The 27647-nt window shown below is 43.8% G+C and overlaps 1 protein-coding gene across 3 annotated transcripts; it reads right to left on the bottom strand.

Annotated features, from left to right (window-relative positions):
- Positions 1-533: 533 nt before the first annotated feature.
- Positions 534-15866, bottom strand: LOC118528634 (C2 calcium-dependent domain-containing protein 4A-like). Of its 3 annotated transcripts, XM_078079263.1 has the most exons (3): positions 15691-15866; positions 4331-4423; positions 534-1714 (listed from the first exon to the last, which is right to left on the bottom strand). In XM_078079263.1, the coding sequence occupies exon 3, from the start codon at positions 1672-1674 to the stop codon at positions 643-645; it is 1032 nt and encodes a 343-aa protein (XP_077935389.1). In that variant the 5' UTR covers positions 1675-1714; positions 4331-4423; positions 15691-15866; the 3' UTR covers positions 534-642. The 3 variants fall into 3 exon arrangements, with proteins under 3 accessions (XP_077935389.1, XP_077935390.1, XP_035936981.2); XM_078079264.1 differs by lacking the exon at positions 15691-15866 and having other exon boundaries at positions 4331-6843; XM_036081088.2 differs by lacking the exons at positions 4331-4423; positions 15691-15866 and adding an exon at positions 1909-2035.
- Positions 15867-27647: the final 11781 nt, after the last annotated feature.

Below are 27647 nucleotides of genomic sequence, written 5' to 3'. Positions count from 1 at the left end.
GAGAAGGAAGAAGGGGATGCCAGGATTATCCATTCCCTACATGACCATCCTTTGAAAGATCCTTCACTCCCTTTGTTTTACTTTTCCTTAGCATTTTTTTTAAGACTTCACTTTCAAAAGAATCCTGTTTTCTTAATGAGAAAGAAATTCTTTTTCCACCAAGATATCCTTATTACAGAATGTCCGGCTCTGATGTGTGTGCATGAATGAGAATATGAACCTAGGCCACATCAAATATGTAAAGCTGCATATGCGAATCTTAGCATTGGGCAGGATTCCGAAGGAATAACTTAAAAAATAATAAACCTTTAGCGTTGACATAAAGCAGGGAGGATAATCAAGGCAGATTGGGCATAGTTCCTTTTTCTCCTTTCCAGCCACAAGCCAACCCTTTTTGCCTTTGAATGTAAAAAAATGGTCTGGAAAAAAGGATTGGATGTTGGAAATACAGAACTTCATTTTTTTCCTTCACTACCAGTAATGGCAAAAACAGACATCTAAAAACAACTTTCAATAAAGCAAGATCATAAATAGAAAAATGAATAAATAGCATTTATTTTGTACGGAGCGGCTGTCCGTGTCCGAGGTCCCAGCGGGCGGAGAGCGCCCCGAGGGCACAGACGGCCCGAGGCCCGGGCGCCCTCAGGGGAGCAGCAGGGAGCCCAGCAGCAGCTCGCCCTGGCCCAGCAGGCGGCCCCGCTCCCGGCCGCGGCCCCGCTTCTCCGCCTTGACGCGCACGGCCAGGCGGCGCAGCTGGTCCTCCGACAGCCCGTCCAGGCACACGTCCTGGTCGAAGGCGGCCTTGCGGCTCGGCCGCACCACGGCGCTGCGCTGCGGCCGCGTCTTGCCCGGCGGCCGCAGGACGAAGCTGACGCGGCAGCCGACGGCGCGGGGCTCGGCGGTTCCCGCGGCCAGGCCCTGGGCGCCCAGCAGCCGGACGCAGAGCCGCCCGCTGGCCCGACTGTACTGGGCGGCCAGGCGCAGGGCGCCCCCGGCGCCGCCCAGGGCCACGGTGCCCTCGGCCTCCAGGCACTCGGGCCCCGGGTCGGAGCCAGGCGGCGGCGGCGGGGACGCGGAGGGGGCCCGGGCCGGGGGCCGCGAGCCGACGCCGCGCTCCTCGTCCTCGTCCCCGCTGGACGCGCCGCGGGCGCGCGCCAGGCCGCGGCTCCTCCGGGCCCGCAGCGCGCGGCTCAGCAGTCCTTCGGGGGCGCGCAGGAGGCGGCGGGCGCCGGGCGGCGGGGCGGGCGCGTCCGGGGTCGGACGGGGGCCGGCGGGGAGCGCGGGGGCGGGGGCGGGGGCTGCGCCCGGGGGCAGGAGCGGGGCGGCCCCGGGGCCCCCGAGGAAGAGCGACTCCTTGCGGCGAGTGTGCGGGCTCTCGAGCAGCGCGCAGAAGCCGTAGGCGGTGCGCGCGCGCGGCAGGTGCGGCAGCGAGAGCGCGGCCTGCGAGCGCGGGTCCCAGTCCGTGTGCCCGGCGGCATCGTCGGCTCCTCGGGGCCACAGGTCCGGCTCGGCGGCGCAGCGCCGGGGCAGAGCCGCGGCCGGAGGCGGAGATTCCGGTACGCAGGGCGCGGGCAGCCGCGGCGGGATGCAGAACTCGGGGATGCGGGCCGGGGTGAGCACGTTGGAGAAAGCGGGCTCCGGAGCGGAGGCGCGCAGTTTCCGGAGGAGCCGCATCCTCCGAGGCTAGGGCTGGGAGCAGTGGCAAGAGGTGCTCCTGCGGGGGAGAGAAGTTGGTGAGTGTGGGCGCCTGGGGCCCCTCGGGAAGTGGCTGGACCGCTCCCCGGGGCCCTCCGAGGGTACCAACGGGCCTACGATCCCTGGCCAATCCACGCCGAGCGCTCCTGCACCCACAGACCTGCCCGCCTTCCATTCATCGGTAGGAAATAAAGGAACAAATCGAAATCAGACCTTTCTTTCCTTCTCCAGTCACTCTGGGTCTTGAATTTCAAGTTCAGTGCCAGCGGCCTCCCGGTCCTGGCTGGGGCGCCAGCTTCAGCACTCTGGCTGGGACAGTGGCGCCCCTGCCTTATACTGGCAGCCTGAGTCCCGCCCAGCCGGCCGGGAGCCCAACCCCTGGAGGCACTGGACAGCCCGCCTTCCAAGCCAACCCTGCTCGCCCTGCTCGCCGCGGCTGGGGGCCCTGCAGCGGGTGCTGGGCGTGACCCTCTGGTCAGTCCTGGGACCCGCATCCGCTCGGCGTGCACGGAGCTCCTTACACAGGCCTGTGAAAAGGTTGCAGGTGAAGAGAGGATGCCTGGTGGCCCTGCCCAGGGAGAACTGGCGGCGGAACATGCTGGCGGCCTCTTGGAGAAGATGAAACAGGGTGAGGAACCAGGAAGTTCCCTTTTGCTAGGAGCTAAATCCTGTCATCCTGCACGTGACGGACATGCTCTAGGTGCTTCTATTTTACTGCCTCCACGCACCCGCCATGTGTAGATCAATACGGTTTCCATGATACTCGTGTACTTATTACCAGTCTCTCTCTGCTGATTGGTGGCCTCCTTAATAGCCTGCTCAGTCAATGCCGTAAATACTGATGAACTGGGTGGATTATGCAAACATTTCTGAATGACTGCAGCCTGTCATCTTTTGTCACAAAAGATGGGGCCTCTGGCTCATACTCGAAAAATAACACTTGATATTCCCAAAGCTACCCCTTTTCTCTCTGTTTCAGCAGGGAGGGACCAGTTAGAAAGCCCCTTACAGAAAATCTATATTGCCTCTTTCCACGCCTCCCATCCCCCCCCCCAACCTTCGTTTTCTAATATGAGAAAAAACTGGAAGCCCAGAGGGACTTGAGGAAATTCCATAAAGGTTAAATAAAGCCAGTGAATGGCAGAACCTGGAATTAGCAACTTCCTGTTTATTTGGCTTTGCATGTGATGCTTCCTGCTATCTGAAATGCCCTTCCTCGGCTTTTTCGCTCTGTAGGAACTCCTGTTTATTTTCCATAATTCAGCCAGACAGCATCCCCTTCAGGCCTCTTTACCCAACTCCCCCTCTACAGTTCATCAGTCCCTCCTTATTCCCTCCACACACCTTTTAATACCACCATTGCTGCATTTAGCATGCTGCTTTGGAATTTGGGGTTTACAGATTTGTCTCCCCCAATAGACTATGAGTTGAGGGCAAAGACTGGGACAACTCATTCAGGGTGTTTGGGGGACCTCTTTTGAATGTAGGTAAAATAAAATAAGAGTGCTATGATTCAGAATCTTGGTCTGCCTCCATCCCAGTTGCCCTATACAAGGGACAAACCTAGCTGTCTTATTAATCTTTTATCCAATTCCAGCACCCAGAATACAATGCCAGGCAAAGAGTAAGTGCTCAGTAAATATTTGAGTGAATCATATTGTGTGGAATTGAGCTTGATCTACGATCCAGGTCTTATGACTGTCAGGTGCTTTTAACCACATTACCCTCTAACCGCATTATTCAATTTCTCACAGCAAACCAGTGAGGTGGACATTGCTTCTCAGATGAGAAACTGAGGCTTAGGTTAAGAGACTTGTCTAGGGTCGTTCAAACTATGAATCACATGCTGTTCCCCAAGTCGCAGCTTTTTGCTAATTTCTTCTCTTTTTCATTCACTCAGTTTAAGATCATTTGCTAAGTCTGTTGTGTGTCAGGCATTGTGTGTGTGTGTGTGTGTGTGTGTGTGTGTGTGTGGCTTGTACTGCACTTTATACCCAGAATGTTAATTCTTAAAGTAACTCAGTCTACTGTTAAGTATTTTCCACTATCCTTGCTTTGGAATAAGTACCATTATTTCCAAATCCTTAGAGGTAAGGAGAGTGAATGTTTCCCCTTGGTAGTAATTAATATTTTCTTTCTTAATCGATCGCTCTTCTCCTTTAGTATATGCTTTTTTGATGGGACAAGCATGAATCATGCAACCAGGGAGCAGTAACCATTCCTGCCAAAGCCAAACTTGCAGGCAGAGGAGTCCCTGGGGTCTCTGAGTGCATCAATTCCTCTGATTCTTCAGGCCAGTCAGCAAATTAGTGGGCAAATGGTCTTCTCTCAAGCAGAGCACACCAGCATTATGTCCTACCAATGTGCCAGCTCACTTCAAATCAGACCCCAATGAAAATGGCTCTTCCGCGGGCCTTCGTGACAGGAACACACGAACCTCATCAGTGGTATATGCCACCAAAAGCAGGATGTGGGATTTGAGTCATTATGCTGCCAGCAATTCAGGTTCATAGCACAGTATAAGCAGGGCTGGAAACCCAGTCTCCATCGAGAGGGTTTTCCAAAACCACTAGTTTTCCATGAATCAACATTCTACAGAAGAGACAGTAAGATACAGGGAAATTAAATTACTTACCCAAGAATACACTCCAATCATTCATTTAACCCCATAGCTGCAGGCCGTATCCACAGTTAGAGGCCTGATTTTCTTCCTGATTCTGAAATCACACTGGGAAAAAGTGAAAAACAACGTCTCAGTAGAAACTCTGATCACTCCAGTTGTTTGTTTTGTACCTTATGACCATATAAGGTCCACCATCATCTTGTATTCAAAGCTTTGAAATTGTTATTTTGGAGAAACTATCCCAATGATAATATTAACGTTTACTGAATGCTCACTATATACTGGGTCTTATTTAATCCCTAAACAACCCTCTAAAGAAGGTAAGGATGTAGAAACTATGGCTCATAGAAGAGAAACAACTTGTCCAGAGGCTCACAGCCATGAAAAGCAAGGTTGGGAGTCAAATCCATATCCATCTGGCTCATTCTGCTGTGTGCTTATAACCACTTCCCTAGAGTGCCTCCCTCAGAGCTATTTTTCCTGAATCCATGTCCTCTCTGAGTGGTTAGATAGAAGAAAAAGAGAGCTTTGTTCCAAGGCCTTGGGTTGAAACTGTACAACTATTGTTTATACCAGCGCCCAAGAGCTTAACACATGCAATTGTCATAAGCAGGAAATCACTAGTTTTGCACAGTAGTGCTGTATCATTTGTAAACAGAATCCTTATCCTCCCCAGAAGTCTATTTACTCTCTTTATATAATACCTTTTTCCAAAACAGGATTTGAGGGGATTTATGTAACAAAGACCCAGGGAACTTACGGATTAGAGCCTGATGGTAAAAATGGAAAAGACATGCAATTGAGTGAGTAAGGAACCCTGAATGAGGTCCCAAATTGACACGTACCAATACCCATAACCCTAGAATGGGATGGACAAGATGTGAAGGCAGTGAAAGAGACTGCAGTGGGAAGGCTTGGGGTGGACCCTCATAGTCCACTAGCTTTGGAAAACCAGAGGACTCAGTCTGAATGTCCAGTGGTGTGGGAATAGCCATGTCTCCTTTACAGAAAAAAATACAGTCGTGGAAAATCATCATCAAGAAGACTGTTGCAACCAGAAACATATTTGTGTTGGAGCGTTTGATGAAGTTAACAATATGCAAGACTATATATCCCTTAACATCACAGTTGGATAAAGATGTGGTTTCCTAAAGCCCAGAACTAGTTGGGAATATAAAACATCGACACAATTTTTTTGTGGGCATTGAAGTTTTTATCAATTTATGCCCTGGTTCATTGGAAGTTAGTTTGAGCAAGCCTACAAATATATGTGTGACATGAGGATAAAATGAAAAAGAAGTGGGTGAAGTAACTGACACAGAAAGAAAATAAGGGTAGGGACGATATGATAAAATCGGAAATGAAGTTATAATGGAAACTATGTAGTGAAATTTTTTCTTGGTAGCTGCCACAGTACTAGAGCATGAGCCCAGGATCTGGCGTCACCAGAGCGGACCTTGAACTCTAGTGCTGCAATTTCCTTTTTCTGTGTCCTCGAACAAGTCATTGCACCTCCAATATGGCTCGTTTTTATCTATTAGATGGGAAAGGTGAACATTGTTTCCTGAAGATAGAATGGGAACTTGCTCATGAACGTACTTTGTAAGTCATAAACTGCCTCAATCCTTTACTTGCTGTTCCCTGCAAGCTTCCCTGTTTCCTCTTCTTTTCATATCATCTCCCCCCACTTCAAGATTCCTACTCATTTTTCTGGAACTCTGTTCAAACATCACGTCGTCCTGAAAGCCCTCTAGGACTGCCCAGGTTTGGTCATGGGCCCCTTTTCTGTGATCTTCCTTCAGCGCGAAGGGAAGGCATGGCAGTGAATTTTGGAGTCTCTGAAACTTGGATTCACAATCCCATTCTGCCGCTTTCCACCTGTGTGACCTTGAACAAGTTAGTAAAACCCTCTGAGTCCAATTTTATGTATTAATCTTATTTTACTTCCATTTTGGGAGGATTAGAGTTAGGACATCGTAGGCACAAAGAACATAATAGGGCTCTGTAAATGTTGGTTATTATTACTGAAATAATTTCCTTGGGTTAAGTTTCCCATGTAAAACTTTCAAAATTTCTTAGTTTGCTAAAACATATTAAGTCCATGTTTACATTTGAAAGCTTTTGAAGACAGCTAATGAAAAACATATGTAACAACTTAAAACAATTCTTGGCCCACACTGAAATAATTGCAGAATATTTAATATTATCCCAGCTAAATGTTTATCAAGCTAACAAATGAAAATCAAGGTTAATTTTATCAATTTCCATTTTTTTTTCCTGAGGAGTGTCTAGATTCTTCTTATTGTTTGATTCTATCTCCAGATAACTGTCTAGACTAATTTGTGGTTACCTTTTAAGAATCTTCAGCTCATTGGGCTTTCTCCTTTCATGTCAGAGATTAGTCTCCTTTATGTACACATTAGATACTCAATGTGCGCAGTACTTCTAGTCATTTTTACAAATATCGTGCTTGTTTACTCTTCATAACAATCATGTCAATCTAATGTTCATTTTACAGATGAGGACACTGAGACTCAGTTGTTTCCTTCGAGATACCAACACTTGACTGAGTCATTACTCAAACCCCGGTCTTGACTCCATAACTTTTGTTCTTTTCCCAAAACAATGTTTTCCGTTGCTTGTGACCAGGGTTTTATAAAATAAGCTGGAAAATTTCTTGGTGAAAGCAGCTTGCATACAAACCGTCATGAGGAAGTGAGAAGTAACTCAAGAGTTTTAAGCGAATTTGCATGTATCTCCTTTGGGCTACTCTCCTCTGCTTTTGCCCACCTTGAAATGCTGTTGTTCCCAGAGTTTCTTCTGCAGTCCCCCTTCTGCTTCATCCCCAGGGATTCAATTTAATCTCTTTGTGCACACCTCTCGGGGCTGCCATGCTCAGCCTGCCCTCCCCACTCCTCCCCGGAGCTAAGAAGCAAACCTGATCATGTCACTCCCTGATTTCCAGCCTTCTGTGTTGCCCCACTGCCTTTAAGATAAAGCCCAAAGTGCTTTGCCTCAAGTACAAGAGTCCTCACCCTCTGGCCTCTCCCGACCACAATCTCCAGCCTCGTCTCCAGCTGTTCCCACCATGCCTGTGACTTCAGTCCCTGTACGTGCTGTTCCCTGAAAGCGCATATTCGCTCACCTCAGGTCTTTGTTCATGCTGTTCTACCTGACGAGCCCAGCTACCATCTGCCTTCAGAAGCCCTCTTCATTCCTTCAGCTTCCCCTGAAAGCCTTCCCTGACCTCCCCAGGTTGGGCCATGCCGTGCGCTATGATAGCGCTTCTCCTATGGTATTCAGGATGTTTGCTTGCCTGTTTCTCCCACAGAGAGTCTCCTTCTCTTTGAAGGAGACTATTTCACCCCCATACCACAGGCCCCGCACAGGACTGGCACGTGGCTGGTCAGAGTTTGCTGAAATTAGGCACAGTCTCGCACTGCTACTTGGTGTTTTTCTATGTGCTCATGTCGTCTTTTCAAATAGACGTTTAAGTTCATTTGAGGTGAAGAATCACTTTTTATATCTATTCTCTTCCCCCTTTTGAGAGTTTGCCTTAATTGTTCATATTTTTGCCTCAAAAGGAACCAGGTGAGAAACTAGTATTAACTTTTCTTTTCCACTCTAAGGACGTTAGTACATTAATTTCTATGATGTTTGTTTTAAAAGAATTGTTATTGCTTAACTCAAGTTATGTACACTGTCGTTAATGTTATTTGAATCTCCTTAGGTCAAATAGTCTTTTAAAAATTCAACCATGTAGGTGCACTTACATTATGCAAGTGATTTATTATGGTAACTCATTAAACCAAGTAGCTGATGTGACTTACTAAATTGATGAACACAGCGGTTAACATGTAACCACTTACACCTTTCTCACGGGCTGTCTAGAAAACAAACTTCCCGTCTTGATCCCCAACCAACTCCTTCATTCTAGTTGATCACTGATTTATTAGTCTTTTCTCTATGAGCAGTAACCAAATTTTTAAGTATTGCATTCTCTTCCCATCACTAACTACAAGATTGACCAAAAGCAACATCCCTGTTGAACATTTACTTTTCTTTTACGGTCCACAAGATCTAGACCCCATTCACATGTTCTTTGATTTTTCCTTTTTAGGTCTTTTAAAAAAAATTATGTGACATTTAATGAATGCAAAAAAGCCCTCAAAACATAATACAGTGAACACCTGTTTATCCACCAACCAGCTTAAGAAATAAGCTATTTTCAAAACAGTTGAAACCCCCTATAATCCTTCTCGATCCCCTTTTTGTCTCTTTGCTGTCCCAGAGCTAAGTATTCTCCGAATTTGGGGCTTATTGTTGTCTTTCTCTAAATATTACTTTTATGCCATATGTATATATCCCTACAAATTATTCTGTTTATTTTGTTTTTTGAACCTTATAAAAATGTTAAGACTACAAATATTCCTCTGAAGTTTTTCTTTATTCTATTTAAGATTCATTTACATATCTGTGTACAGCTGTAGCTCATTCGTTTCACTGCCAGAGAGAATTCCACTGTACGAACGTACTTTATTTCTCTTGCCGATGAACGTTGGGATTGTCTCCAGTGTTTCCAGTGCTGGTATGATCATCTGTATACATGTCTTCCCAGCCACCTGTACACAGATTTCCTTGAGTACATCTCCAGGAATAGAATAGCTGGTAATAGGGTATTTGCATGTTCAGTTTTAATGCAAGTCGCTTTTCTCATCAGCAGTCGGTCACATTTTCTGCTGTTCCACATCCTCAACTACATTTGTATTATCAGCTCTTAAAAGATTGCTAATATGGTGAGTGTTGTGGGCTAAACTGTGTCCTCCCAAAATTCATATGTGAAGTCCTAACCCTCAGTACCTCAGAATGTGACCGCATTTGGAGTTAGGGTCTTTAAAGAGGTAGTTATGGTTCAATGAGGTCATTAAGGTGGGCCCTAATCTGATAGGACTGATGTCCTTATAAGAAGAGATTAGGACACAGGCATGCACAGGGGAGGACCGTGAAAAGACATGGGGAGAAGACAGTCATGTGCAAGCCCAGGAGAAAGGCCCTCAGAAAAAATCAACGCTGCCCACACCTGGATGTTGGACTTCTAGTCTCCAGAGCCATGCAGAGATAAAGCTCTGTCACTACATTGTACACCTGAAACTAATATTACACTGTATGTTAACTGAAATTTAAATAAAAACAAAAAATAAGAAGTCTCTGTTGTTTGAGCCAGCTAGTCCGTGGTGCTTTGTTATGGCAGCCCTAGCAAACCAATGCAACGAAGTTAAAAATCATAGTTTTAATTTGTATTTCTCTCATTTACAATCGAGGTTGAGCAATTTTCCATATGTTAATTAGCCATTTGGATTTCTTCTATAAAATTCTTTTTTTTTAAGATTTTATTTATTTGAGAGAGAGAGAGAGCAAGCACAAGCAGAATGGGGCAGCACAGAAGGAAAGGGTAAAGCAGACTCTGCATTGAGCAGGGAGCCCAACACGGGGCTCGATCCCAGGACCCCAAGATCATGATCTGAGCTGAAAGCAGACACTTAACCGAGTCACCCAGGTACCCCTATAAAATTCTTTTTAAAAAGTCTTTCACTTTGTATATTTTTACAGTGCTGTTTCCTTCTCTTATACATATATACACACATTGGACACTTCTTTTTTGGTCATTTTTAAGTGCTGTAAATATTTCCCTGTGACTTGCTTTTCATACTTTTATGATGTTTTTTGAGAAATAGGGAGTTTTAAAACTTTAATGTAATGAGATGGATCAATTTTTTCCGTCATAATTTTGCTTAAGAAATAACTCCCTGCACCTAGGTCATAAAGATATTTTTCTCTATTTTCTTCTGATGTTTTAAAAGTTTTGCTTATTCATATTTAGGCTGTTAATCCACCAATGGGCAGAATTTTCAGCCAGTGTTCCCTAAAGGTGAGTAGGGCTTTCTTAGGAGGTGATGTGCTCCCCATCTTTGGGGGTATTCAAATAGTCTGGACAATCATGAGGTAGAGATCTTATAAGGAGGATTCCAGGATCATGTTGATTTATAAACCATATTGACTGTCTGGTCATGGATCTGAGTACAATAGGCATTTTTGCCTGAAGATAATAACATTTCAGATATAGTCTCAGAGTACTTGGTTATCCTATCTTGGCTACACTTCACCTACTGACTCTTATTTGAAAGCCACAACCTACTCTACCACCAAGTCGTTTAAGGTTATGGACAACTCAGCAAATGCTATGAATGAACAGACTTTGGTAACTGTAAAGAATTAGATGTAAACAGCCTATGGTTTCGTCCCTTGCAATATGACTCTGCTCTATTTTCCTGGTGGACACCCAGGACTGAATGTGGCTCATTTTGATTTTTCACATTAGTCACAGACTGTCTGGGTCCATCTCCATCACTATCTGGCTATGTGAGCCTGGGCAAGTTTCTTAATTTATGTTACCCTCAGTTTTGTCATCTATAAAAGGGGGTTAATAGTTGTAACTATATCCTAGGGTTATGCTGATTAGTAATCCATGTAAAAGCCATTATGAGACAGTGTCTGGCATCTACTCAGTAAATCTTATCTATTTTATGGTAGTAGTAATAGTAGTAGTAGTAGTAGTAGTAAAGGTAACAGTTGTATTTTGTTACTATACTCTTTGTTCTTATATCAGGTTAAATTTTTCAGGCACAAATGAGAACTTAGAAAAGAACTAAAGGAGGAAAAACAACTCATTTTGGTAAGTACCAATTCTGACCCAAGCCCTTTGCAAAAAATTCCTTATCTGACCTTTCATCAATCTTGCAAGGTTCCGATGACCTAGCTTTTAAAGATAAATCCTGGCTGAGAGAGTTTAAATAACTCCTCCTAAAATTACTTGGCCTGCAACCACAGAGCTAGAATCTAAATGCTATTATCTGATACAAAAGCCTAAAATCTGTTTGTGATGTTAACACTGTCTTCAGAAATCACTTGAGGCCCAAACAAATTGGTGGACCTGCCCCCAAAGCCCAGGCTGCCAACCTTAGTAGCTTTGAAAAGTCAGTGCAGAGCCTCCTCAGAGTTTCTTGAGGACTTTGCCCAGTGTTTTGACAGGCCTACAAGGGAGTCCAGAGCTGGGATAAGCACACTGGCCTGCATCTCAGAGTGCTTGGGGCTCCAGGCCTGTCTCTACTGTTTACAAGCTGGCCCCTGGGTAAGCCACTTAACCTCCCCAGATCTTGTTTCTCCACATGAAACAGGACACTCGATGATACCAGGGAATCTTCAAATTCCTTGGTAGGGCTTCATTCTCAGAATCCAAAAATTCTACAAAGCAGCTACATAAGGTCCTACAAGGAAGCCCCTCCCGGGCCCCAGCCAAATCCGGAGAGTGACTTCACAGCTCCCCAGCTACTCTGTTAGCTTTTCTTTCAGCCGCACTAAGCTAGAAATGGACCTCTCAGCTCCTAAATCATATCCATGGGTTCCTGTAAGGGAGAATCCTTCCTTGCCTCTTCCTCATTCTGGTGCTTGGAGTTCCTAGTCTTGCACTGCAGCACTCGATGTATGCCTCGTCATCTTGTGGTGTTCCCCTCTCCTGTGTCCATGTCTCCCTGTCTCTCCTCCTCTTATAAGGACACCAATCCTATTGGATAAAGGGCACATCCTACTCCGGTAAGACCTCATCTCAACTCATTACAACTACAAAGATCTTATTTCCAAATACAGTCACCTTCTGAGGTACCTGAGGTTAGGTCTTCAACACAGCTTTTGGGGGGGGGGGGCCACAACTGAATCCACAATGGTGGCTGACTTATATTTTGTCTGATCCATCATCAGCAATGCCCCCCCCAACCCAACGTAATATAGGGAAGGGGGGGGTGCAATTTCAGAACCTAAACCAGGAAAAAAGGTAGGAATCCTCATAAAAATTGAGTCACCCATCCCCAGCTCAGGACTCAGAGGTCACTTCTCCACCTTTGCTTCTTGAGTGGAGCGATTTACAATTGCTTCCTCTCCTGGGGAAATATGAAAGTTAGCAGCTCAGCTAGGGCTCTGCCACTTTCCTGAGGCTGCTCCAGATTGGCGGACAGCCAGCAGTGGCTGCTGAAGAGATAAAATCCCCTCATCGTGAATAAGGAAACTGCTGAATAAAGCCTTGAATGTCAAGAGAGGAAATAGGTTGTAAAAGTATTTTTCCTCCTCCATAATGAGAAGGGCATGTGTGGCCACACAGGGCTCTGTAGACCCATATCAGTACTGAGAGGAGCCCTGAGGGTCCACAGTCAGCGCACGGTGAGGGGCCCCATGAGGAGAATGGCCTGCCTCGGAGAGGCCTGCTAAGGCCTGAGCAGGGACCCACCCACCTCCCCATCAACTGTGTCTCACACCTGGGACGCCCAAATGGTGGGGTAAGAGTCATAGGAAATGACAAACACAGAACACTTCTTGTTGACTTCCTCAAGTGAGAGCTCCAAGACAGATTTGATTCAACTTAGAAAGGAAATGTTAGCTATCTAGCGACGTAAGTATTGTGGAGAAACCTGTAACAATTACAATTAGAACTCATATTATTTAACTTGTATTATCTCTGTAAGACATACTATGCACATAAACTCTCTGTCAAGCCAAAAATGTGAACTTTTAGTGCCTGCCACAGATTGGGTTCCCAGGGAAGCAGACACTGAGCTAGCGATGCGCATGGAGGAAGGTTATTGGAAGGTCCTTATGGGAGATTCACCAGTGGGGGTGAAGAGGGGAAATCAGAGTTGGGTAGGGGGAGCAGAGCTATTGTGTGGTCCCAACACAGGCCTCAGCATGGGTCATGCAGAGCTCTGGAACCAGAAGAGCCCTGAAGGGTTGTCCCAAACTGGGGGTAAGGGGGCAGGCAATTATAGCCCCCCATCAAGCAATCATTGGATGAAAACTCCCCCAGGGGAAGGGCCATGACCTTGATCATGGTGGGTCCCTTTAGCTAAGGCGGTTTCTGGAGAGGAATTTATCTGTGACTTGTGGGCCACGAAGGGAATGAGTGCCTAGGAACTGAAGGGGGGGTTGGGGTCAGGATAGCACTCCACAGCCTCCACTGTGACAGTGTTCTCACTCCAGAGTGACATGGGATGATGCTCCAAGCAGGGTCTGGCCACTCAGCACCAGCTGGCATCCTCTGCTCCATTAGCAGAAACATCTAATCCCAAAGATTCCCCTGTTTGACATAAGCCACCAATCCCTCATTTAATCACAAAGGCACTCATGCCCCCCCCCCCCGAACAGGAGACAAGTGAGCATCACACTGTGGGGGCTGTTAGGGTGCATCCAGGTAACAACCAGTGCCCTTCTGGTGACAGGTTCTCGGGTACCTGTGGGCAACATTGGTTAAATAAACTGAGGCCCGTCCACAGGGTAGATCATTAAAATGGAAGTTGTAGAAGACTGTAAGAGAATAAAACAGCATGCACTGTATGATCCCATTTCCGGGAAAAGACAAGACATATGGAAAGAGTCTAGAAGAAGAATGGCCATGAAAACCGAGTAATGGGATTATAGATTATTCTAAGCTTTCTCCTTTTACTTAAATATATTTTCTGGATCAACCCAATACGTTACTTTTGTAATAGGGAAAAAATTAGTTTTTCTCTAAAGATTATAGAGGAAATTATTTTTTTTTTCATAAGATACACCTTGTAAGAAGTAGGCCTGTGGCTACCTTAACCAAGTATTGATTTGCTTAACCGCCAGGGCCAGAAATCAGAAAAGGGACTTTAAATAGAGTTTGTAGGTTAACAATGGCCACTTCAGAGCCAGGAGATTGAAGAAAGAACAAGTTTGGATAAAAGGAGGTTTGAAATACCTCCCCCCAAAGTAAAAGCAATATCACAAAGTAATGGCCATGCAGGATACCTGCTAAGCTTATGATTTTGCTTGGTGCTTTCATAGGACAGCCACTGAAAATACAGTCAGTGGACAAATGAGCACGCCAGATGAACTCTGAGCGCTGCGAGGCAAAATGCACCCCACACTACTTATGCACACGTCAATCTATATCATTGAAATCTATCAACTCGGGGCAAGTTAAGGAAACACAGCCTTGTTGTAGAAGGCCATTAACATCCTCCTCTGGGAAAAGCCCTCAGGCCCTGTCACAGGAATGCACAGCACGTGCCCCACTGCACCCACACACTGGCTGGTGACTTCGGCTCAGCTGAGCATTTGTCAGGATTCTGACCCGTTCCCAAGAAAGAAAATCGGTGACTTTGGGAAAGCACCTACAAGGAGGAATGGTTTACTCTTAAGTGACATACATAGTTTTGTCTTTGGTGTTTGTTTCTTAAATTGTTTCTTAATTTTTAATCCTGGTCAGTGTCCAAAATTAAGATGCAATCAATGGTTGCTCCAACCTGAGATGTTTGTATGGAAAAGCACAAACTGGCTTACAGTTCATGCAAATCCATCTAAATCTGCGTACCCTTTTTTTATATCAGGTAACAAATACAGAACTTCAGAGAACACTAACTACATCTCAGTTACCATTTTGTCTTCTCAAGCTGTGAGGTATTTTTTCTATCAGCAATTAACAGAGTGAAGCTTGGGCTTCAATTGTGTCTCAAATCTCTGTCGGTAACAACTTTTTGTTAGGCAGATTGCGCCCCAAATCTCCTTATTTCCAGGCTTCAGAGATTCCTCCTCGCGGAGCGCTGTCTGCTGTGCTCACGATGAGCTGTAATTAGCACCATGCTTCTCAAACTACCCTCTCTGGAACTGTGAAGTCAGGTACATTTTCCCGAAGTTTTAGGAGAAAACTTTTCCCATGTAATAGGACATACAAAACATAAAATGTAGATGGCTTTTTGAGAGGAAGTATGAAGCTCCAAGAAATTTCAACTCCCACCAAATCTCCAGATTTTTAGTGGTACAAGCTAGCAATCCTTTAGTATTTCTGAAGTCTCCATAGGAAGTCCAAGAAGCCCTGACCAAGAATAAGAATCTAGGAGCAGATGGTCACCAGCATTTGGGGGGAACAGAGCATAGGGTAAAGGGTAGTCCTGGGGGAACTACCTCCCACAGACAGATGTTATTTATGTTATCATCTTCCTTGGTATTAGACAGATTTCAACAATTTAGTTCAGAATCTGCCACTAGGTCCTGTAATGCCAGAGAGGAGTCTCAGTTTCTGCTCTCAAAGAGCTCAGTTTAGGAACTAATAAATCAAGGCAGGAAGGCATGTGACAAGTCCAAAAAGGGTCCATTTTTTTCTGGGGAAAACAAACAGTACAGGACATAGTGGTATTCGATCTGGGCTTTTAGCGATCAAAGAATTCACCAGGTTCAGCAGTGTGGCAGGCAGAGATGGAACGTGATTCTCATGGCTCTTACTACTGTCAGCAATGTGCACTCACTGAGACAACTTCAGTGCTCGGCCACCGACAGGAATCCTCACGGAAACGAAATCAACTGTCCACACCATCGCAACAAGTGGGTCGCCTTTCCACCTCTGCTTCTGGAGTAGGAGATTCTTCAAATCTGTTTCTTTCCCTGGAGAAATGTGAAAGCTCACCAATAGGGCCAAGGCCCTGCTTCATCCCTGATTTGCAAAGAAAAACAGTTGCTGCTTAAGGAAATTGTAAGGGCTCTGAAAAAAATTTTTCTTCCCCATAACAAACATTAGGAATGACAAAACTTGGTTCAGCTTAGAGAAATTTTTTCTGGTCTCTCCAATTAGTGTTTCCCTTAAAAACAATTTCTTCCAAGACTGTTAGCAAGCACAATTGGCCATGTCCCTGTGCCTTGTATTCTTAAAAGTTCCATGTGCTATTAAGGGGCTCTTTGAAAGAGCAATGGGCAAGGGAAAACGCTTCCCAGCGGGCAGTGGCCAAAGTTCGTCCACCAAGAAGGGAAAACCAAGATTACAAAATTTGTTCTTTGTAGGAGGAGTAGGGAAGCTATCTTCCCCATGTTTTGCAAAACTTCCATGTCACTTCTAAGTTCTAGAGCTAACATTTTGAAATTACCCTGAACTTGAATTTTCTGGCTTACCCCACCCTTAAAAAGATAACAGATAAGCAGTGAAACTTTAATTCATGAAGACTATAACAGAAGTACTACATTTTATACTCTTTCCCAAACATTTCCAATTTTATAATTATATCCCTCTCATTACACAAAAGAGAAGTTTAATAACCATGTGTTCTTGAGCAAATAATATAACCACAGTACCTCACTTTCAACATTGGTAATAACTGGGGTAAGAATACCTAGTGCCAGGTTGTTTGAGGGCTAAAGGCATAAAAGCATATAAATTATTTAGAATACTATTGCCTGAGACATGGAAAGGGCTAAGTAAGTGGGAGCTAGTGTTAGGTGAAGGAGAAACATTGACATAGTAATGTATGTGATGGGGTAAGATGTTTCTTTTTACTGATAACTCGGGTGCTTTAGCAAATTGGAAAGCCTTTCCTTCATTATAGAAGTGCAATCAGACATTTGTCTTAAGTCATAAAGAATCCCCTTTTCCACTATGTTTGATTAGATGACAGAGACCTAACAAGGCTTTAAAGATAAACTGTCCAAGTTGAAGAAAAGATGGATTCTGGATCTATTGGGGTAGCTGGGATTTCCATTTCTACCCATATTTGGCATCCCTGAGGCCAAGCATCTTGGAAAGCATCTTGGAAAGGAGAAAGCATCATGGCTCCATGGGGAGGCTCTGTACTGAGCCCATAATTACTGAGAACAGCAGTGAAGTAAGTTCACTGTAGCCAGGCCAGCCCAGGCCGAATGAAGCCACTGGGGCCGTTGCCTGAACTTGACATTGCTGGGCCTAAACAGAGGCATCTTTAGAGCAAACCAATGGACTAAAGAACAAACCTACCCACATTCCCCTGACCCTTTTCTCGGAGTTAAGACTTGGGGTCCTGGTACAGTCTATAACCAGGGAAGGAAGCTCCAGGAATTCCAGTAAGAACATTTCTTGCTGCCTTTTACAAGTGAGGGCTCCAAATGACACTTTCACACTCCAACTAGTATGTTGTCTATTACATATAGAACTAAATAGTATTCCATTTTTGTTGTCTTTGAGTTTCATACAAAAAAATGCTTTGTCAGATCATATGTCATCAAAAGTACACTTTGTTATAATGCCCTAGTATCACTTTGAAGTATGTAACACTGTGATATAGCAGATGCCTCAAGAAGGCTTTTGTGCATTTACGTTTGGTGCTAGGCATAGAGGGACACCATTTCTTCCCTGAGTGGAAATGCGCAATTTCAAAGAACCCTCCCACGTGACCGAACCCATCTATCCCATATTTAGCCACAAAAACAATCTTGTCCTCCCCATTAAGAGATAGCCAAATGTTGTATCATGAGGCCCTTGTTCTCAAGTGTCTTTAGGTTGTGTTCATTCATTTTTTTTACATAAAAATCCTCCTAGAATGGGACCGGTGGACAAGAGCAGACTTGTTAATGAATTAAAGCACACCTATGGGATAGATCATTAAAATCAATGTTGTAGAAGAGTGTGAGCTCAGAAAAATTTAAAAAGTCTGTAACACAGAACTGTACTAAGTAATCCTATTTCTAGAAAAAAAAATGTGCACATGGGCAAACACTGTGAGAAAATCTACTAAAATTATACCAGCAAGTTGACTCTGGATGGTTGGATTACAGATGATTCTGATCTTTCTCTATTTGCTTATCTGTATTTTCTGGATTTGCCAAAATAAAGATGTATTACCTCTACAGTTGAACACCCTCCCTCACCCCCCAAGAAATAGATAATTCTGCCGGGAGACAGAACTAAAGCAACTTTAAGTGGACAACAAACTTGAGTAATCAATAGATGAAGACATCAGATGGCACTTTTAAATGGAGTTAGTATATTTAAAATTGCCACTTCAGAGCCTGGGTACTTGGGACAGGACAAATCAGGGTAAAAGAAAAAGGCTTTCGAAACCCAGGAGGGTCGGAGTTCCCTGAAAGCTCAAGAAAAAATGAGAAGACTGTAGTCTGTTAACAATGTAACTGTCCCTGGCTCCCTCACATGTCAAATGCTGGGCCCCTTGCCAGGCAGGAAGTGACCCACACTACTTAACTGGTATAATATATACAAGAAAGTAATACATTTATGTAAAAGAGGAGAAACCAAGAACCATGAGCTGGTGGGCGGACTACATCAGGCCCAACCCAGGGCTGCAGATGGGAACTAGCTGCAGGAGGAGCTCAGCTGCAAGAATCTGTGTGGGACTGAGCACTGGACAGATGAACCTCTGCCCACTCCCAAGGAAGAAAAGCAGTGTCCCTGGGGATGTGCACACTAGCAGGAATAAATTTGAGAGCTAATTTACAATGAATGACATGTTTTGATTTTGGTTATTTCACTTCTTAACCTCTAAAAGTAGTCAGTGTTGGGGAGCTTGGGTGGCTCAGTCAGGTGTCTGCCTTCGGCTCAAGTCATAATCCCAGGGTCCTGGGATCGAGCCCCACGTTGGACTCCTTGCTCAGCAGGGAGGAGTCTGCTTCTCCCTCTCCCTCTACCCCCCACCCCACCCTCGGTGCTCTTGTTCTCTCTCAAATAAATAAAATCTTAAAAAAAAAAAATTAAAGTCGTCAGTGTAATTATTAACATGCAGTCAGTGGTTACCCCAGAGGGGTTCATTAGGAACAACCACAAACTGGTTAATACTGATCCAAATGAAGTAAAACTAGGGAAAGCTCTTTACTACCTCCAAATTTCAAATCTGTTTTCATGTCAGAGGGAAAGAAAAGGATGGAAGCTTTCCTAGTTCTTAGTCTCTTTAGTTTTATTACTTCTTGTCTCTCTCTCCCTTTCTAAAACATTCTGGACCCCCTCACTTCTTAAAAAGTGCTATAAATCTTCCAGTTCACTCAAAAGGGTGTCAAATGGGACTTTTCAGTCTTATCTCACCCATCAGTCTTTATGGCAACTAAAAGACCTGAGGAAGAAGACCAGATGGTAGAGAGGAGGCTGAGAATGGACAAGTCTGTGTACTAGAGAAACAGCATGGTTAGAGTAAAGCTCCAGATTCTGGCCTCACCACTGTAGGAGTGTCTTAGATAAGTTACCGAACTGCATGTAATCCTTTCAGCAACTTGCTATGAGCAAGAACTTTTTGGTATCATTAGGCAAGGAGAGAAGCCCAGAGGATAAAACCCTTAGAACAACGCGGGGAACGGAATTACTGCTGTATTAGTGTCAGTTAAATGCACTTACGGGAGGGGTACTCAACACCCAGACAATCAAGACCATACCTTGTCTGTTTCCAAAGAACCATGTCTCAGCCAGTGCTGCTTCTAAACCAAAGAGCCAAGTCTTCCAAATTCTGAGAAATCAAGCACAGTAGCCATCAATTAATTTCCAGATTGACATCTTCAGTTGCTTCTTCGTATGACGCATTTTAATAATCACACTCTTATTTAAAAATTCCCAGTTTAGGGACTAGCAGTGCAGATGGAGAGAAGCTGCTACCCATGGCTTAATTTAATCTGAGCCAGATACAGTATATGAAAATGTAATCTTCCCTGTGAAGTATTTTTATGACAATATTCTAGAATAGGGAGTTGGCAAAGTGTTTCTGGAAAAGAGCCAATTGTAGATATTTGGGGCTTTGCTGGTTACATGTGTTTCTGTCCCTGCTGCTGCTGCTGCTGCGTCTTTTTGCAACTCTACAGCCAACTCTGTAATGATGTAAAAAATTATTTTTTAAAAGATTTTATTTATTTATTTGACAGAGAGAGAGAGCACAAGTAGGAGGAGAGGAGGCAGAGAGGCGGGGGGAAGCAGGCTCCCCGCTGAGCAGGGAGCCCGATGTGCTGCTCTCGATCCCAGGACCCTGGGATCATGACCTGAGCCGAAGGCAGACACCTAACTGACTGAGCCACCCAGGCGCCCCTGTAAAAAATCGTTTTTTTTAGCTCAGGTGGCCAGGCCAAAAATTTTAAATGTAAGCTAAGAAGAGTTTCTTTTTTAAAGAAATGTTGTTAAAACAACAACAACAAAGAGTAAGTGGCAGACACTTTGGCCTACAAAGCTTAAAAGATTAACTGAAATATTTACTACAGAAAAAGTTTGCTGACCCCTATATTTTAGAGAATCACAAGGTCAGAGTATTATTCTAAAAAATGTAGCCTTCCATTCCCATTTTTCCTAGTCCACAGAGCTAATTTGTTTTTTCAAAACAACCACAACACATAACCATCTCAGAGGATGCAGAAAAGGCCTTTGACATTTGACAAGACCCATTCCTGATTGAAAACTTTCAGCAAACTAGTTAAGAGAGCTTCCTTAATCTGATAAAAGACCTCTAAACAATCTATACATCATACCATATTGAATTATTAAAGACTGAATGCATTCCTCCCAAGTTTAAAAAGAAGAAAAACATGTTCCCTCTCACCATTTCTATACAGTACTGCACTGGAGGTTCTAACCAGTCCAATAAGGCAAGAAAAAGAAAAAGCATCCATAGTGGAAAGGGAATGAAACTGTCTGTTCACAGGTGACAAGGTTGCATATACAGAAAATCTGATGCAGTCTTCAAAAAAACTATTATAATAAGTGAGTTTAGCAAATTTGCAAGATACATGACCAATATGCAAAATGCAATTGTATTTGTAAATACCAGCAACAGACAATCAGAAACGGAAATTTTAAAGAATACTATTTATATCAGCATTAAAAAATATGAACTGACAAAAGATGTGTAAAACCTGTAACCAAAACTACAAAATGTTGCTTAAAGAAATTAAAGAAAATCTAATTAGAGAGCTATTCCATGTTTTATAATTCAGAAGACTATTAAAATGGCAATTCTCCTAAAATTGAGGTATAGATTCAACATAATCCTAATAAAAATCCCAGCAAGCATTTTTTGACAAGTTTATTCTAAAATTCACATGGAAATGCAAAGGACCTAGAATAGCCAAACAACTTTGAAAAAAGAAGTCAGAAAACAAATAAATACTATGTGATTTCAAGACTTCTTATAAAGCTACAGTAATCAAAGCAGTGTGGTATTGACATAAAAATCAACAATCAGTGGAAGACAACAGAAAGTCTAGAAATAGAACCACACATAAGGGAAAAATGATCTTTGACAAAGTTGCAAAGCAGTGTAGAAACAAGAGTCTTCTCAGTAAATGGTGTTGCAACAGCTGGATATCCTACGCAAAACAGAAACTTTTGAGCCATACTTTGAAGTACCATATACAAATTTTTGTGCCATATACAAACACTACCTCAAAATGGATCATAGGCCTGTATATAAAATGTAAAACTATAAAACTTCTAGATGAAAACAGAAGAAAACTTCATGACCCTGAGATAGATGACAACTTTTTTAGACACTACACCAGAACACAATCTATAAAAGAACTGGTAAAATGTACTTTATCAAAACTATACAATTCTGCTCTTTAAAAAGACACTATTAAATGAAAAGACAAGTCTCTTACCTGCGAGAGCATATTTGCATATTATGTATCTAATAAAGGGGCTTATATCTAAAATATAAAAACTCTTAAAACTCAATAATAAAAGATGGAGAGCAGGAGAACAGACCTATATAGATACTTCACCAAAGAAAATATATGGGGCGCCTGGGTGGCTCAGTTGGTTAAGCGACTGCCTTCGGCTCAGGTCATGATCCTGGAGTCCCTGGATCGAGTCCCGCATCGGGCTCCCTGCTCAGCGGGGAGCCTGCTTCTCCCTCTGACCCTCCCCCATCTCATGTGCTCTCTCTCTCTCTCTCATTCTCTCTGTCTCAAATAAATAAATAAAATCTTTAAAAAAAAAAAAAAGAAAATATATGAATGGTAAATAAGTACAGATGCTCAACGCCACTAATCTTAGGGAATTGCAAATTTAAAGCCCAAGCCCAATACCTATTACAATTGATAAAATTTAAAAGACTGTCAAGTGTTGGTGAGGATAGGATGCTCATACACTGGTAGTGGGAATGTAAAATGGTACCACCACTCTGGAGAACAGTCTGCTAGCTTCTTTGGCGGTTAAATATAAACCCAGCATATGATGAGCCAGCCACTCGACACCAAAATAGCCACAACCCAGTTTTTAAAATACACACACACACACACACAAATAGTGAATCTAATATAAACTATGGACTTTAGTTAATAATACTATATCAGGGTAGTTTAGAAAAATAAGGATCTTTCCCCTAAAATTCCTCTTGTGGGGGTGAGGATTCCAGTACCCCTTACAGAACAGATAGTGGTTCTGTTAATCCTTCCAACAGCCTCTCCATCTGTGCGACTTACTTGTGCCTTGAGGCATTTGTAGGGCAGCATTCTCCTGAAGTAGCCAGACCACCTGATGTGGGAAGAGGGAAGACTCCAGGCATTTGCCCCTGAGAACTGGAAGTTCTGTGAGTGCAGAGAAGATGGGGTGTTCGCTCACTGAGGGCAAGTCAGGCCCAGGGTGAAAGTTGGAGGTTGAGTCTCTGGTCCACCAGAGTCCTGGATCTTCAGGAGTAGCCCACCAGCTCTCTTTCTGCCCTGATGACTCTGGCTCTTCACCTCAGCAGGCTCTTGTTTCCCACGTTTATCAAGAATGGGGTTTCCCCGGATGCTCTGCCCCGCCTCCTCTCCCTGACACTCTCTCCTTCTCCTGTTACACAAAACCTGATTCATTTCTGCCACAACAGGGCTTCATCCAAGTCCAGCTTTGATCTCACTTCCCTAGAGAATTCAAACTAGGAACTTTGGAAATCTTCAAGGTCAAATCCTTCACTTTACAAATGAGGTAACAGACTCCATGAGGTAAGGTGACTTTCTTAGAGCCACATAGCTAATAATTTGTTTTACCTCCGCCTTCACACTGTAGACAGTTGGATAACCTAATGGCTACCATGACCATATGGCCAAGAATTTTCTGTCCCAGTTTCAAATGTTCTGAACAACCAGTCATTAGGCCACATTAAAAATTTCACTATTGAAAAAACATTGCAACTACTACTGCAGCCATGTTAAGAGGGATCTTTTGGAAGCAATACATTTATTCCCATTACTGAATCCCACTTTTCAATCTAAAGCACTGGATTTTACCTTTTTAGGATAATAGACCCCCCTTTAGAAAACCAGTGAAAGCTATGGACCCTTTCCACACAAAAATGTTTATATAAAAACATAAAATTTTGCTCCAGCGATTTCAATATGCAACACATGACCATGAAAACCCTTGATCAGATAGTGTAAGTGTTAGCATGTCTGCTATGTGGCCAGGGAATACTTTCAAATGGCTTAAATTATAACAAAAATTCATAAATATTTATATAGCACAACAGATTACAGAGCACATTTAATCCTCACAACAACCCTGTGAGGTAGGTATTAATATCCCAATTTTACCCATGAGGAAACCACAACCCAAAGAAATCTGGAGACTTGCCCGAGTTCACATGGATAATAATGGCAGTGCCAGGATGAGAACACAGGCTTCTTGTTCCTTGTTCAAAACATCTTCACACCCAATATTTTCAGTTTTGAAACTGGGATCCTTGCTAGCTACCCAGGGGAAACTCAATGGCATGCCCTTTCAACAAGCAGTTCTTCTAAAAATTAAACAAGTGTGAGTGGACCATGAGAGATACAGATTGGAACCCATCATGGATTATTCCTAGGCAAGCATACCAGAAAATAGGTCATTAGAATTGCAGGCCTTTGGGTACATGAAATGACCACCAAATTAAAGGAAAACAAAACAAAGCGAAGGAAAACAAAACAAAGTGAAGCAAAACAAAACCAGATGCCAGAAGTGGTAAGACACACAGGTTTTTGCGGGGGTTTGTTCTGTTTTGTTTTTTTCACTGTAGTTGTAAATTGTCTGGCCTTTTCCCAAAGAACAGCTGAAAGTCAGCTGGGAGAAGAGCCAACATCATCTGAGAAAAGGCAGTACACACACCAAAAGGGAAATATGAGAGCCAGAAAACAAACTTCCAAACTTTATAAAAGGTTAAGATGCTGTGAAATCTGTTAACTGGCCATAGAGAAACACCTCCTCTAGGGGGAAGCAGAGTGAGAACCCCTAATCAATCCATAAGCCAGAGATTTCAGAATCTCCACAAAGTGTCTGGCCATATTCTTGATGACGCAGAACTCCTTCCTTGGCCATCTGCTCACAGAAGCAAAGATGGGGAAGCTATTGACTTCATGCCCTTGTTGCTGAGGCTGTAGAGCTGAGCTAGATCAGTGGAAATTAAATGCTGTCCAAGGACTGTGGCAATTTTGTGAAAGTATCCAATGGCCCTTGGCAAATGAGAAAAATACGATGCTATTGTTTAGTAAAGATATATCTATCCAACAACTTAAAGCCCTGACTGCCATTACAAGACCTCGGTACACCAAACACTCTTCAAAACATTTGGCAAAATGACAGTAATAAGAGCCAATGTTCTTCACCTGGCCTTGTGTCTATAGGTTAGGGTATCTATCCAGCCAGTGCCTTAATTCCAGGTTCTTTAGGGCTGTGGCCAGGCAACCTTAAGTCCCTCCTCCAATTAGCTTCAGCAGCAGCAAATACTTTCAAAATAAACCACGTAGGAAAGGTCTCCCAGGTCCAGTTAGGACCTACCAATCTGGTTACCCCCAAACTCTGGACACTTACAGCTACTCTTTAATGCCTGTTTTATAAATCAAACCTGGATTCATAACAAACATGACTCCCTCAGAAGGCCTATATTCTGGGAACTCTCTGTACCCTGCACCTGTAAGAAGTTTTTAAATACCTGCACACAAAAGCACCTCCCCCAAAGAGGTTCTCTCATCAAGAGGTGAAAACCTAGGAGTTTTTTGTTCCCCAAGCCTCAGCAGAGACCCTTAACCAACCCTTAAATGCTAGTAGAATATTCTCTGATAAGAGCGTTATTTGTTCTCTGGTCCTGGGGCTGGTCCTTGAGCTTCCTGGACTTCAGGGACCCATAAACTGGATACCTAAATGTTTTTCTTCAGTTTTGCTGCTGTTGTTGTCATTTGGGGATAAGGATGTTTCTTCTTTCTTCTTTGTTTTGTATTTTCCAAACCTCTCACAACTTCCTTGTTCTCCCTTTTGCACATAACATGATGACCAAGAGAGAACTCAAGGTGAGTTGCAGCCAGACAACCCACAGCAACACAAAGGTACTTCAGGGAGAGGAGAGGTGATAACATTACCCCTGCCACTGTGCCTGAGTGTGGCATGGGGGACACAGGAAGCATCCTAGCCCTGCTTCACTTCGGACCCCTGTCCAGTATCTCTACCACCACCCAAAGAGAAGCCATAAGGATGTGGGGTATGCCTCCTTAGCCTACATGTGTCAGCTGGTCCTCCATCCTCAGCTCTGTGGCAATTACAAAGGTAACTTCAGAATCCATTCTGAGGGTCTCTATTTTCTTAACCCCCTTCTTACCGACACACAGAAAAAGCAGTCCTTGGAAACCCATTTCTCACACCCCATGCCCTACAGTCAGCCATGACATTAGCTCCCCACTACATATGAGCTCTTCTGGAGCAAGGAATGAGTCTTGTTTTATCCTCAGTACCTAGGAAGAGCTTGGCACATAGGAGACACTCAAATGTTTGTAGGAAGGAAGAGAGGGAAGAAAGAAGGAACACACAGAGAGAGGGAAGGAGATGTAGTCACTCCGGTTTTGTCTCTGGTTTCCTTATAAGTTTCTGCCATGGCTTTCTCCTCCTTCTAAGCTTTTGCCCTTTCCTCACTGTTAACTTATCTTTTATATAGTTTCTGCCCAAGTAGAAAGCTAAGAAGAAGAGTTATCACCTGACTACCCACACAGGCAAGATCCACAGATCCAGTAAGTAGAAGTAATTAATTCCCTTTTCCCTCTTGCCTTATCGCAAAGGACAAGCAATTTCTACTCCTATGATTTCTAACCTATTCTCTAGCTTCTTCAAAGTCACCCCAAAAGCTCTTCCAGTTACCATCAACCTAGGAACTGACACTCTCAAGCGTGTGTATCCTCACCCAACATGTGAACAACTGGCCTTTTGTCTTTCAGCACTCTGTGCCAAAGAAGCAGCTCCAGATCCTCTTTGCAGAGATTGCAAAAGCCCCAACCAGCGCCCACAGACTGGGCAAGAGTCTTTGCTCCACACCACTGCCAGTTCAAGTCCCTGCCCCATTTTCTGATCATAATCCAGCCTCCCACAGGGCCGATACCTCTGCACGCTCCCTCTTGCCAGTGCTAATTTGGGTTCCAGAGGCTTTTGGCCTCATCAGATACTCTCACAATTGGAGGAAGGGACAAAATTTAGGGTACTCAGGAATCCAACCCCAGGTTCCCATCAGAATCCAACACTTTTTACCATCTATCTAGTCTAGCAGCACGGAGGGCAGGTTTTCAGTGCAGAACAAATAGCTCATCCAAATTTTAGGCACTTTGGTGATGCTAACACAGAGGGGAGAGCTAAGAGATGAAAGAAGCAAATCACCAAAAAGGACTTTTCCATTTTAGAACATGGATCTATTATAACTGACATTATCCACCTAGTATCCTTCCTTAATTAGGAAGAGCATCTAAGCAGACCGTGGAGATGCCATTTACAGTGACTACCCGCCTAACACTGAAGACCTGTATCATCCTCCACCAAAGGCTCCTGCTATACTCTGATACCACTGCCAGACCTTGAATACTGAAGGGTATTCAGCCTCAAGATTGGATCCCAAATTCTTAACAGCCCTTAAAATTAAACGTGGACTGCTTTTTAGTTATTTCTGCAATATTGTTTCTATTTTCCAGGCCCCTTACAGAGACAGGATGCTAATTCAGGAGAAAAGAAGAAATAATTTTCTTCTTAATTCCACATGTGTCCCTTAGGTCAGGAGTGACTATCCAGTGATGTCCCACCCTCTTCCTCCGGGACCCCAACAACTGTGGTAAATCTTCTCTAATTACTACCATCAATGTGAACATGCATTTACAGGCTTAACCTATTTTAAAATAGAGTTTAAGAGGGCCCCCACCACAGAACCATAAAAACAGCCTTTCTTACCACCCCAGTTGGTATCTATTTCATTCCCGACGTTCTGACTTCAGGAAAATACCCACCCGATCCCACAATACCCAGCAACTCTGGTGAGCCCACATCCAGATTCAGCCTCATCTCATTTCATGGTTCCAATTTAGGACCACCACAAAGGTTTGCCTCATTAACAGACAAACTCTGGAGCCATGTGCAGCTCGTACACCCTACTTAACCTTATAAACCAGAATGTCTGCACTAGGGAGGGAACTCAGGGCAAAAATCTTTTGTTTAATCCCTTGAACCTAACAGCACACCTGTTAAGTGACTTCTCTAATGACATCAGAATGATTTAAAGGT

Source organism: Halichoerus grypus, chromosome 8, assembly GCF_964656455.1.
Source record: "Halichoerus grypus chromosome 8, mHalGry1.hap1.1, whole genome shotgun sequence".
NCBI lineage: Eukaryota > Metazoa > Chordata > Mammalia > Carnivora > Phocidae > Halichoerus > Halichoerus grypus.
Note: the sequence above shows the minus strand (reverse complement) of the source record. Positions and strands in the feature narration are given on the sequence as shown.